Consider the following 13,768-nt stretch of genomic DNA (forward strand, 5'->3'; position numbering starts at 1 on the left):
AGTTGACAATCTCAAATATGTTAATATTTTTTAATAATACCTTAATGTCAACATATAATTGTTATAATCCAGTAAGCCAATAATCACTTATCTATAATGCAGCATATGTTAAGAATGTAAAGTAAAGAATGGAGTACCGGGACATCCACCATTTCTTAATTTTTGTCTTTTTTTATTTTATTTGTATTTATTTGACACTCCCCTTCCCTCTTAATTTAATTTATCAAATTATTATATATTGAGGTTTTTGATTAGTATGGTGGTTATTCCTTGTTTTAATGTCTGTACAAAGATGTGTGTATATGTGTGTGTGTGTGTAGGGGTTTGAAAGTTCTGTAAAAAGACAATAATCACAGTTTTAAAAAGAACCTAAAAAAAAACTATAATGCAGCATTGATGACCTTGAAAGTCAACATTTAAACACAAAATCTAACATATTATCAGCTTTTAAATTGATGGAATAAAGTGGTTAGCAAACAAATGCTTATTTATTCGTGCAGCAGACATGGCGTGGAGTTTCAGGCCACCTGAGATTGATTATAGCAGCTTTTAAAAGTTACTAATCCTAGATGATACTGGATTTATATCTAAATATTTATATTATATTATTGTAACTCTAATCAAAAGCCATATTTATGACAATGTATGACATATATGTTTTGTTTCAAAAAAAAAAAAGGAGAGCAAAATATGCCAGAATACAAAATCTATTCAATTTTAGAAAATGTCTAGCTTTACTGACTCTTGGAAATATCAAAAGATATTGTTGTGGACAGAAATGTTAACAACGTTTTTGTGATTTATCTGCCTAATGATATACTTGTATTAAACAGTATTAAATATATCAGTGTTGGGGGTCTTAATAAATCATCTTGTAATTGGCCAGATGTGATAAATCAAACATTAAATAGTGTTTCTTGGTTTCTGCTATAAACAAAGATGGAGTTATTTTAATAATGGAAAGGAAATAGTGAGTTGAGTAACCCTGGAAATCCACTCAGTGGTTCATGAATACACTGTTTCCAAGACAATCTCATCTAAATCCCATTATAAAATAGTTTCAGAACAGCGTGTTTGACAGATTACTCTGGTGTCAGAATGTTTAAGAATCGTGTCCCAGCGGTGGTTTTCCTCCTGCTGACACTCTTTGATCTTGTCGGGAGTCTTTTTAGTATTTAAATTACCCCTGCCCTCCATCTCTGACCTCCTGCCTCCATATCTGGATTGTCTAGAACGATCAGTCTGACTGGCAGAGTGATGGAGCGTTCACTGAACGTCAGAAAGAGTTCATTAACAGGTATCCTCAAAGTCCTCTGAAACCTCCTTTTTGAGAAAGTTTGAGAGAATGCAAATATTTGATGAGAATTCTTTGAAAGAAAATTTGGGGGAAGGTTATCTTCTGCATTTATTGTAAAAACAAAAAAAGGTAAGTGTGGTGAACTGAAAGGGTGTGAAGTGTCTTTTTAAGTGTAATCACTGAAAGCCATTGGAACTTTGATGTCAAGGTTCAACCCTGGAGGTAGTTCATAGCACTGAAGTTTAAGAGTCAAGTTCATGTGTGAGAGATGAAAAGAGTTGAACTGGCATTTGAAGTTTGAAAAGTGAAAGTAGTTGAACTGTCAATTGAAGTATGAACAGCAAAAGTTAAAGAACTTTCGATGGAAGTATGAGAAGTGAAAGACTTGAACTGTGAGTTGAAGTTTGAAAAGTGAAACTATGGAAATGTCAGTTGAAGTATGAAAAGTAAAAGTAGTTGAACTGTAGGTGGAAGGATAAAAGGTGAAAGAAGTTAAACTGTGAGTTAAAGTTTGAAAGGTTGAAGTATGGAAATGTCAGTTGATGTAACAGTGAAAGGAATTGAACTGTTAATTGAAGTATGAAAAAATAAAGAAATTGAACTGTCAGTTTGAAAATGAAAAAGTGAAAGAAGTTGAACTGTGAGTTGAAGTTAAAATATGAGAGTTGAACTGTAAGTTGAAGAATGAAAGTGAAAGTAGTTGAACTGTAACTTTAAGAATGACAAATCATCTGAACACCCTGCCTGACGATGTGAGGAGCTGCAGCTCTGTCAGCTCTACGTTAAAGCTGCTCAGCTCTACGTTAAAGCTGCTCAGCTCTACGTTAAAGCTGCTCAGCTCTACGTTAAAGCTGCTCAGCTCTACGTTAAAGCTGCTCAGCTCTATCAGCTCTATGTTAAAGCTGCTCAGCTCTATGTTAAAGCTGCTCAGCTCTATGTTAAAGCTGCTCAGCTCTATCAGCTCTACGTTAAAGCTGCTCAGCTCTATCAGCTCTACGTTAAAGCTGCTCAGCTCTATCAGCTCTATGTTAAAGCTGCTCAGCTCTATGTTAAAGCTGCTCAGCTCTATCAGCTCTATGTTAAAGCTGCTCAGCTCTATGTTAAAGCTGCTCAGCTCTACGTTAAAGCTGCTCAGCTCTACGTTAAAGCTGCTCAGCTCTATTAAAGCTGCTCAGCTCTACGTTAAAGCTGCTCAGCTCTATGTTAAAGCTGCTCAGCTCTATGTTAAAGCTTTAACTCTATCTCAAAAAATGTTTTATCTGACAAGCATACATTTGTTATGTGCTATCGTGTGTGTAGCTTTGTATGTTCTTTCTTGTTTAATTTATGTTATGTTATACACTACTTATTGTTTTATCTACACTTCATTGTCGTTGTTTTTTGTGTTTTTATGTTCATATATATACTTATACATACTTTTTTCTTCTTGGACCTCCTTGATTTTTTTTGTTTATTTGTCGGTTTCTGTGTATTATTGAGCGTAAGTAACTAGAGTCAAATTCTATGTATGCGTACACATACATGGCCAATAAAGCTGATTCTGATTCTGATTATTAATATGTTTTTACTCTGCACTGTTTGTTGATGTGTTTGCTTTGTTTTGACTTTCAAAAGGGACTACACATGTGAATTAGGCTAAAGCTACAATCTGGTACGGTGCATCCAATGGTGAATATTACGTTTTAAACTGTACATGGTCCCTTTGAAATAAAATATAATAAAACATATATGTATGCTATACATTATGTATCAATGGTTTGGTTCCGAAATGTTTCAAATGTCTAAAACTGAAGGCTTTCAGTAGCAGCTTCTGTAAATCAAATGTGCAAAGTTCTTCTTTCCAAAGCTGTTATGTTCACCATACAAGAGAGTATCCATAATAAGAAAAAGCAGAGCAACCACATGTTCTCCAGGCTTGGCAGCAGACCAAAGTGTGACGCAGACAAAAGGTGTTGCATTCAGAGCAACAAGACACATCTGAGATCAGTGACCCACATCACCCACAGCTGAATGATCACATTCCAAAGAGATATTCCTCCGCCTGTGGATGCCCACATTTGACTCAGAGCAACAAGTTCACATCTCTTCACTGAGGCCTTGTCAGAATTCATTCTGCGAAAATAACAAAAACTCACTAAAAGAAGAAGGTGAGCACTTCATTACCCATGCATTGAGAGCATCTTTACTTTTAACAGTGTCGTCTCTCTGCAAACACAGAGCTCACTCTGGAAGATGTCGTGAGGAAAAAAGGCGACTGAATAAATGTGCTGCTAAATCTCGTGGGAGTTTAACGGTTTCTTACCAGAGACGTATACGGCGTCTCTACGTCACTCCTCCTCAGTCCAAATATGGTCACTTCCTGTTCACTGGTTACAAAAAAGACATCATGGGGACGGCTGTTGTCCAAGATGGCCAACTCAAGGCTTCATAAAGTCCACAAACCGATGGGTCATTTTCTTATTTACCGGAGCGAAGCTTAAACAATTCAAATGTTTTATTCATCACATCTGAATCCATAACTTTCCCATCATAATAACTAAGCTCTGTCCCTCCATAATAATCACGGAATGAGTCGACCTAATGACATTCCTGCTCCTTTAATTTACTCTGCATCAGACAGAAAGCCGTGGGCGGACATTAGATTTTCGGTGAGCCGATCCGTATATACGAGAGCGTATTGATCAGGCTGATTATACAATTATAAGCTAATCCTCATTATTTATACGTAGCATGCACGTTTGGATTTTTCACTGATCTGGAAACCACCCAGGTGAAGTCAGTGACGGTTAATAAACCGAAGACAATTTAGCAGCTCAGTGGAAAACACATCTACTTTGAGACGTGGGATAAAGGATAAAGGGTGGAACATTAATATCATTTTTGATAAACAGGCTCTTTAAATGTTTTTTATGCACTCTGGCACCTTATTTACATGCAAAGTACATTTCTTAATCATTGAAAAATGTGAATGTTTACCTCAAAAACAATTCTTTACTTTTAAAATTATAAATGTGGATGTTTTCTATACTTTACATTCAAAGAATTTCACCTTTTTTTTTTTTAAAACTACACTCCAGACTTTCAGGGTTTACCACTCGACAAAAAAACGACCTGAGCGACACCGATGCCCGTAACCATAGTTACTCACTCCTGCCTGTGTGCATGCTGGGTAAGAGGAGAGGAAAGAAAGACGCTGCTGCCAGAGGAGCCGCTGACTGAGTGTGTGTGTGTGTGTGTGTGTGTGTGTGTGTGTGTGTGTGTGTGTGTGTGTGTGTGTGTGTGTGTGTGTGTGTGTGTGTGTGTAGCACCATAAAAACATGATGTTCCAGAAATAATGTTGCAAGATGGTTATATAAAAAATATTTAGTATAAAGCACATCAAAGACAACAACTAAAAAATTTAAACAAGAATTACAATTTTAAAATTTAAAATTAAGAATTAAGAATTTTTTTTTAATCAAATAATTTAGAATTTAAAATAAAAATAAAAAACAAGCATTATCATTTTAAATTTTAAATAAAAATAAAATTAAACATTTTTAAACAAGAATTAAAAAAATAAAATTAGGAATAACAATTAAAAAGTAAGCATTAAAGAAACATTTAAATAAAAAAATAAAAAAACATTTAAACAATAATTATTTTTTTTTTAAATTTAAAAATTTAAACATTTAAAATAAATACAAATGAAAGAATTTTTTTTTTAATTTATTTTAAAAAGGGTAAAAATAAAAGTAAAAATAATAAATCACAGCTTAAAAACACGTATGATAATTAAAAAAAAGAATACTGATTCCCCACGGGGGCGACGCACATTATGAAGGTGCTGCTCCACATCATTGTGACCTGTTCCTACTCTGTCTCTGTGGGGACATTAAAGGTTCTCAGAGACAGATCACTACTCTGTTAATCCAGGTCCTCATTTAATTTACATTATTCTACACTCTCCTCAGCACCACCGTTTTATTGACGACCGCTTAACATGACTTCAGTAGAAAAACTCCACTTCTTCACGACTAACAACAGACAGAGGGAGTTATGGGCGGTGGGCGACTTTTACAAGAAGGCTGCGAATTATTCTCACCTTTTATGGACTCAGTGAGCTTTGAATGAAGGTCAAACCCGATGAGACGAGATTCTTTGCTCCTTTATTGTGATGATACATATCCTCAATGCCATTCCAAGAGTAGGAGAGGCTTAAGATGGAATATTATGGAGGTAGGTAGCTGTAGTGTCTCACAGCAAAATGATGTCAAGCTGCTGTTGCTTTTTAAATAAAATGACCCAGAATCGTCAGATATTGATGGACAAACACACCACCCTCTAAATGTCTTTACACGGCACGCATCTCTGGTACTACACATGATTTTGGCTTGAATCTATGCAATATTACCTCATTTTGGATCATTATTTCTAATATAGATAGAGCCCATAAAGCTTTAAAACCAAACTTGCAGTAGTTGAATAGTATCTATTATTATAATAACAATATTTTATTATTTACACATCTCACAGCCATCATCAGCTCTGTAAAATCATATTCTTTGAAAACCAAAGAGTAGAAAACTTTAATATAATATTCATTTTATCGTATATATTCTCGAATAAAAACAGATATAAAGAACAGTTCACAAACTCCAGACCCCCTACTGAAGTTAGGCAGGTGTTTATGTGTGTTGTTTTTCATTTACTCTTCATTTAAACTCGACAGAAACAAAATAAAGTGTCTTGGTGCGTCTTTGGTCAAAATACACCCTTAATTAACTGAGTTTGATGTAAAAATATGCAGACTCTACAAGCTGTCTCTGTCTGCTGGGGTGACTGGTCGATGATTCACTGTCTGTAATATCATGCAGGCTTTGTACTACTGGCTTCAACAATCCACCTACAATATCCAAAACACACAAATATCCAAACAGACAAAATATAATTAAGTTCAGTTCAGTTTTTAAACTTAAAGGGTTTTAAATAGCAAACAAACAAACCAAAAAGGTCCAATGTTTGTTGCTGATTGATCTGCTTCCATAAACAGCTGATCAGAGTGAATATGGAGCGATACAGCAGAATGTAGTGCAACACATTTTCTACTTCTAGCTTCTTCTTTTTCACTGTAAACTGAATATATTTAAGGTTTTGTACTGCTGACTCTGTGGACTAAAAGAGTCATTTAAAGTCACCTTGTTTTATATTAACTTTATTCTGTCATTTCATAGAACAAATGTGTATTGAAGAAACAATAAAACCAAAATTAGTTTTTTATTGCTTCTCCTTTAGCTGTTTTGGATCCATAAAACTTTATACAGTAAATATATTAGGGGCATTTTAAACTGAGTCAACACATCATCTTTACACAAACAAACCAATAGTCCTGTCCTGCCTTTGGTAAAATAGAATATCATGAATCTTTAATGGTGCTCATGGGAAATTTGGAGGTGTAAAAACTTGTTTTGTGTTGCAGTTAATGTACTCCAACTACTGCAACGCTCGTGTAAAGACCTTCAGCTCTGTTAATACCACCAACAATGTGGTGATTTCATCTGCTGCCAGGAAAGTCAAAGTTTTGATATTTGCTGCTTCCTGCCATCATTTTAATTTTCATGCTGCAGAGAAAGACAAACTTTTAACTTTTAACTTGTTTATTTGCAACCAGTGAACAGGAAGTGACCATATATGGACTGAGGAGGAGTGACGTAGAGACGCCGTATACGTCTCTGGTGTCGACCTGTCAATCAGTGTGTAGCCCCGCCCTAAAGCATCCCCTGCTTTATGGTCTGTTTGACTCTAAATGGAGCATCATTTACTAAATGAACATCATGCTGTATTGAAGAAGACTTGAAACTAGAGATTGAGACCATAAACTCATGTTTACAATGTTTACTGAGGGAATAAATCAAGAGAGAAGTAGAGTCATTTTCTCATAGACTTCTATACAACCAGAGGAGTCGCCCCCTGGTGGACAGCAGAGAGAATGCAGCTTTAACACATGAAGCTTTGACTTCATCAGCAGAACCGAGATTTATCTATATATCTAATTATTTAGATACTGTATATCATATTAATATAAGGTATTTTTCCCGGAGAAATTGGATATGACGTCACGTAATGGAGAGCAGACATGTAGGTCAAATTTAACAATAATAAACGGGGATCTTAATGCCAAATTGTTGAGTTGAAAATACATATTCATAAACATCTGACAGAGCAAAGCCTTATTACTTTGATCCTTCGAAGAGACAGGAACAAACAACGATGAGGAGCAATAAGAACTCTGAGAAACAGGCGACCCTATTCGGTTGCATGTTTATATATCTGATAAATTAGGACCTTTAATTGAGCTCCTCTAACTGTGGCGGTTCTGTTCCAGCTGTGTCCAGATGGGTAAGGAAACACACTGCGAGCTTTACTCACCCTGCTGAGCTGATTGCTGTGCAGCAGCAGCACCGTCAGCTCCCTCAGCGACTCCTCCACGCTCCTGGTGAACTCCACGGACGGCAGCCTCTGGGAGCAGAAGAGGTCCATCGCTCTGGTCACGACCCGGCAGGCCTGCAGGACCGGGTCGCCGGATCCCAGCTGAAGAGGAACCCTGCACGCCGCCACCACCGAGTCCAAGAGCTGGCACACGGAGTCCGCCAACACGGACCCGACGCCCCCCTCAGGGCTGAACCACAGGGACTCCAGGCCTCGGCTGTCCTCTTCTACGCGGTGGAGGGAGCACAGCGACTGGAGGAACTGAGCATGAGGAACCAGGGTTTTACCACAAGGACCCCCGTGAGGACTGGAGGGAACTGGAGGCTGAGGGAGCGGGATGGCAGGTGGGGGGTCCGGCTGAAGGAGTTCAGGAGTCTCAGAGTCGCAGCGTGGTTGGAGGTCAGCGCTGTACGCCTCACTACCTGGACCGAACAGATCCTGGGAGGCGATGTCCATGTCGTCATGACCTGGAGGATTAAGACAGAGAACTTATGTTAACAAGTCTTGTTTTACCTTAAAACACAAAGTACAGACACCTGTATTTATTTTATTTAGAGTTCCTTTAACTCAAGTTCTGTACTTAAAGGTACTTTGAGGGACTTTAAACTGGTTCTTATATGTGTAAACTTCGTTGTAATAAATCATTCAGCATGAAAAAGTATTTAAAAAATGACTAATCAACTAAGGAAATCATCCTTTTGACTAAGCATTTTCCAGCTGATCCAAGAGGCTTTTTAAAGAGTTTATTTAGCTGAAGAAGTTGGAGGATTTTCTCAACTCATAAAACAATATGTACCTCTGAGATGTAGTACAGTAAAAGTACAATATGTACCTCTGAGATGTAGTACAGTAAAAGTACAATATGTACCTCTGAGATGTAGTACAGTATAAAGTACAATATGTACCTCTGAGATGTAGTACAGTTAAAGTACAATATGTACCTCTGAGATGTAGTACAGTAAAAGTACAATATGTACCTCTGAGATGTAGTACAGTAAAAGTACAATATGTACCTTGTCTAAATGTACTTGGTTACATTCCTCTACTGCTGCCTCTTTAACTACATACTGTTCTTTCTGATAAATACAGAAGTCTAGTTTTCATCAGAATCAGAAGTATTCCTGCTTGTAGGATCATTCTACTTAAATATCTGATATTCTACTGGTGTTTATTAACATACAAACATGGAGGTAGAAGTACCTGCTGCCTCCGTGCTGCTCCTCACGTTTGCCGTCGCCCTGGTGATCAGCAGTTCCTGTCGCAGCCTCAGCACCTCCAGCTGCAGCCCCCGGGCCCTTTCCTCCCAGCTTCCATCGCGGCTCTTGAACCTGCGGGCCAAATCCTCGGCGTACTCCCTGCCGCTCATTCCCGAGGGCCTGCTCTTTATTATCGCCACGGCCAGGGCCACCTTGGCCTTCGTGAAGAACCACTCCGCTTCACTCGCTCCTGGAAACGGAAAGGGAAGGTGGGGCACAGATTTTAGGGGAAACAACAAAAACATCCACAGAGGCAAGAAGAGAAGATACATGATAAAGAGTCAAGCTTTGTTCATACTCTTAGATGTATTAAAAGAGGCGTTTATACTCTCTCAATGTCCGCCGCATTATTCTCCAAAACACCAGACAAACAAAACGAACTGTGAGGAATCAAAAAGACAACGAGTAACTCATGGATATGAACATAGACTGAAGGTGTAAACGTCAAAACTCCATAAATCAACCTAAACAATGACGAGGAGGGATTTCAACTATCTGTAAACTCATTTCTCATATTCATAAACAACTTTATTGTCTTTTTAAAAGCCCTGTAAAGAAACAAATCAAGTTTTAAATGTAATATAAAGAAACAAAGGTTGAATATCCTGTAAACATTTTTGATTTGGCTGCAAAATTCTTATAAGAATATAAGACTTCTTCTTTGTAAAATGGCTGGATATGTAAGTAGTTATTTTATCAGGGAAATAATTGTGAGTCACATGATCGCACACGCTCCTCACGCCGGCTTCAATAAGGTTAGCATAAACTAAGCTTCAATAAGGTTACATTACAGCATAAACTTTTATCCAAAGCTTACACCCTCAACATAATGTTTTGTTTTGCTGAAGTGCATGGCAAAAAACAGACACTTAACAGCCATATAAAAACTGAAAAAAATACTCATTTGGTCCACAAAGAAAAAAAGAAATCTGTAATCATTTTTGATTTATTCAAATTGCAATATCTCAGCTCATGATTTCATTTATTTAATGTGAAAGTAAACTGAATACATTTTCGGTTTTGACAAAAGGAGAGATTCATAGATGTGTAATTTTCTGACATTTTAATAGATCGAACAATAAATCAACTTTTCTAGGAAATCATTAGCAGAATATTTTAAATGATTTTAGTAAGTTGCCGCCCCCAAACATGATTGTATATTTGTCTGGAAGCTCTCTACAGTTTCATCACACAGTTTGGTAGTGATGGGATGTACTTCACTACTAAAGTATTGGTTTTCACTTCAGTGTTTTTAGATCTTTTTGTAAGATGTTACTTTGGTATACTGAAGTAAAATTCAAGACAATTACATTGTTTATGCATGCTGTTGACCCTTCTTTTTCAAGACCTTGGCATGCTGCCGTTACCTTCTGGGCCACATCCTGACTGATGGCAGCCGTTCTATCAGAATCAATAATCAATGACTGGAGTTTGTCAGAATTTGTGGGTTTTTGTTTGTCCACCCGCCTCTTGAGGATTGACCACAGTCATCATGCTGGGAAGGCATTGTTGTCACGCAGCTGTTCTTGGATGGTTGGGAGAAGCTGCTCTCGGAGGATGTTTTGGTGTTTCTTTATTCATGGATGTGTTCTGAGGCAAAGCTGGGAGCGAGCCCTCTCCCTGGGCTGTCATTCTCAAAACGTTTGGCCCATCTGTACTTAAAGTGGGTATGAACACACATCAACACTTTACCAAACAAAATCACTTTAAGGTCTATTTTTTTGATTACATATTAGATTTTGGGGGGAAATACAGTAGCAGTCAAAAGTTTGGACACACCTTCTCATTCAATGGTTTTTCTTTATTTTTCTTAATTTCTACATTGTAGATTAATATTGAAGACATCCAAACTATGAAGGAACACATATGGAATTATGTGGTAAACAAACAAATGCTCAACAAACCAGAATATGTTTTATATTTTAGATTCTTCACAGTAGTTGAATGAGAAGGTGTGTCCACACTTTTGACTGGTACTGTATTTATTAGGACATTTAATCATTTCTTAAAGAGGACTTACAGTCTTTATTATTTAGTGTTTACATAACTTTTAGAATGATAAATCATAAAATACAACCTATTTTATTGTTAATCTGGTTTTTATTTATTTCATTTAAATCTCCAGATCAATTATTATTATATATATAATTATATATATATATATATATAATTATATATATATATAATTATATATATATATATATATATTATATATATATATAATTATATATATATAATTATATATATATAATTATATATATATATATATATATATATATATTATATATATATAATTATATACAGCTTCAAATGAATCTTTGGCATCTTGTTGCAACCAGTGAACAGGAAGTGCCCATATATGGACTGAGGAGGAGTGACGTAGTGGTGACGACCTGTCAATCAGCGTGTAGCCCCGCCCCTAAAGCTAGCTGGCTAAAGCTAACGCGATGCTAGCTCAGATCAACGTCACGCTACTTCGAGCTATTAACGTCAAACTAATTAAATATATATATTTTAAATAATTACCCTTTGAATGGCACTCATTACTTTCCATTTCACGATGATTTCCTTCCATTAAAAGTTTACAATCACAACGATATCAACGCTTTAAGGCGGACAGGTGTTGACCCCACATCTGTGACCCTAAAATAAAGATGGTCGATCAAAAGCTACACATGGTTCTCTTCATCCTACCTCTGCTCACAGGCTGAGCTGGAATTAAACTTTAAGTACTTCAATACAATTCTGAAGTACTTTTACTTGATTATTTCCGTGTAATGGTACTTTTATACTTCTATTATTCTACATATCAGAGGGACATGGAATAGTTTTTAACGCAACCACATTTATTTGACAAGTAGGCACTTCAGCATGCTCTATAAGCAGTCTTCAGTATTACTAAAGTAATAAAGTATTATTAAGATATACAACTTAAAGTATGTTTTAACATCAAACTAGATTTGTACTTATATATAAAGCACTTATATATATTAAAAATCTAGCTTGATGTTCCAAAAACTGAGCTAAAGTTGACTATATATGGTGCAACTATGGTTATATAGTTAACCATATATATAGTTAACCATATATATATGGTTAACTATATAACCATATATATATGGTTAACTATATATATGGTTAACCATATATATATGGTTAACTATATAACCATATATATATATAGAGCTATATAGTTAACTATATATATATATATATATATATATTAACTATATAGTATAACTAATATATATATATGGTTATGGTATATATATATATATAGTTAACTATATAACCATAACTATATATATATATGGTTAACTATATAACCGTATATTAACCATATATATATATGATTAACTATATATATATAGTTAACTATATATGTTTATATAGTTACCTATATATATATAACTATATAACCATATATATATATATATATGGTTATATAGTTACCTATATATATATAACTATATAACCATATTTATATACATATTTATAACTTTCATTTATAATATATATAGTTATATAGTTAACTATATAACCATATATATAGTTAACTATATATATATATATATAGTTAACTATATAATCAGTTTAATCATCACAAGAATAAGTTGGGTTGCATTGTGGGGAGTTGTATCTTGACTGAAAGGGACAAACAGTTTGAATATGTTGGACTGTGCTGCTATGAATTTTGATAATACTTTCACTTGATTTTAAACGAAGCACTTGTACTTGTCATGGTGTATGTTCACACAGTTATTGGGAGTTTACTCACTTGTTTAGGATTTGGTGAAAGATTCACATTAATAATAGGATATTAATAATTTATGTTATCTGCACACCTGCAGAATAAACAGTGCATCTACTACGCCCCATGTAATATATATCATTTTAATTCTCAAATTACATTTTCACAGATAAATCTTAAGCTTTGGAGGCTACTTTCAAAGTCTATAACTCTACAAACTACCATGTTGGATGAAGACGGGCTGCAGAGAAGCTTCTGTCAGGAGGAATGTCCTTTTTGTTGAGTATGTTTCAAAGTGTCCTCCACCAGCTCTTCTTCACGTGGAGGAGCTCGATACAGAGGTCCTTCTGGGCCCCTCACCCGCTCACAGAGAGCGAGGCCAGACGCTCTCCAGAGGAGTCTCGTTTCAGCCGAGGGTGTGATTCCCGCGGTCGGTGCAGAGCCTGCAGGCATTCAGGTGAAGGTCAGCAGGAGCTCCACAGGGAGCTTTGCTTGGTGACTCAGCAGCATGATCAATATGCACAGTATGGATGTGATGTGCAGTGTGGACGATGGGAGGGTGAGAAGAAGTGCGATCAATTATTCATGCATGAAATCTCACTTTGGTTGTGCAAAGGATGGACTCTGGGAATAAATACTGTTTTCTGCTATGCATTAAAAGTAACACGCTGCTAAAAGGTGCTTCAGGTTGGAATTAAGGAACCAACAAACCTACAAAGTTGCATCAAAAGCAGCTCCTCAAATCTCACTTGTCACTTCCTTCTCCTCATTGTTTGTCATGTGTTTCTTTTAACATATACATGCTATCATGCTAATGTTTAGCATATCAGTCAAGCTCGTTTCAACCTTGTTTCAGTGCTCCAACGCGGTGAAGCATCAACCAATCTTTTTGCTGTCACCTTGTTCCGTTCCGTCTAAAACATTTGATAAGCCAGTTCTTAGCCAGTGCTAAGTGCTAATGACGTAACATCATTTTGTTACAGGTCTGAGCTACCT

General features: G+C 36.1%; 1 protein-coding gene across 1 annotated transcript in view; it reads right to left on the reverse strand.

Annotated features, from left to right (window-relative positions):
• The window catches only part of mei4 (meiosis-specific, MEI4 homolog (S. cerevisiae)), a 43,185-nt gene extending 31,610 nt beyond the window's left edge, over positions 1-11,575 (reverse strand). Inside the window, exons 1-3 of the mRNA XM_054618982.1 lie at positions 11,548-11,575; positions 8,966-9,211; positions 7,706-8,232 (exon numbers count right to left, since the gene is read on the reverse strand). Coding sequence (XP_054474957.1) covers positions 7,706-8,232; positions 8,966-9,211; positions 11,548-11,575 — 801 coding nt within the window. The remainder of the gene's footprint in view (positions 1-7,705; positions 8,233-8,965; positions 9,212-11,547) is intronic.
• Positions 11,576-13,768: the final 2,193 nt, after the last annotated feature.

The sequence above is a fragment of the Anoplopoma fimbria genome, chromosome 18 (genome assembly GCF_027596085.1).
Source record: "Anoplopoma fimbria isolate UVic2021 breed Golden Eagle Sablefish chromosome 18, Afim_UVic_2022, whole genome shotgun sequence".
In the NCBI taxonomy this organism is placed as follows: Eukaryota; Metazoa; Chordata; class Actinopteri; order Perciformes; family Anoplopomatidae; genus Anoplopoma; species Anoplopoma fimbria.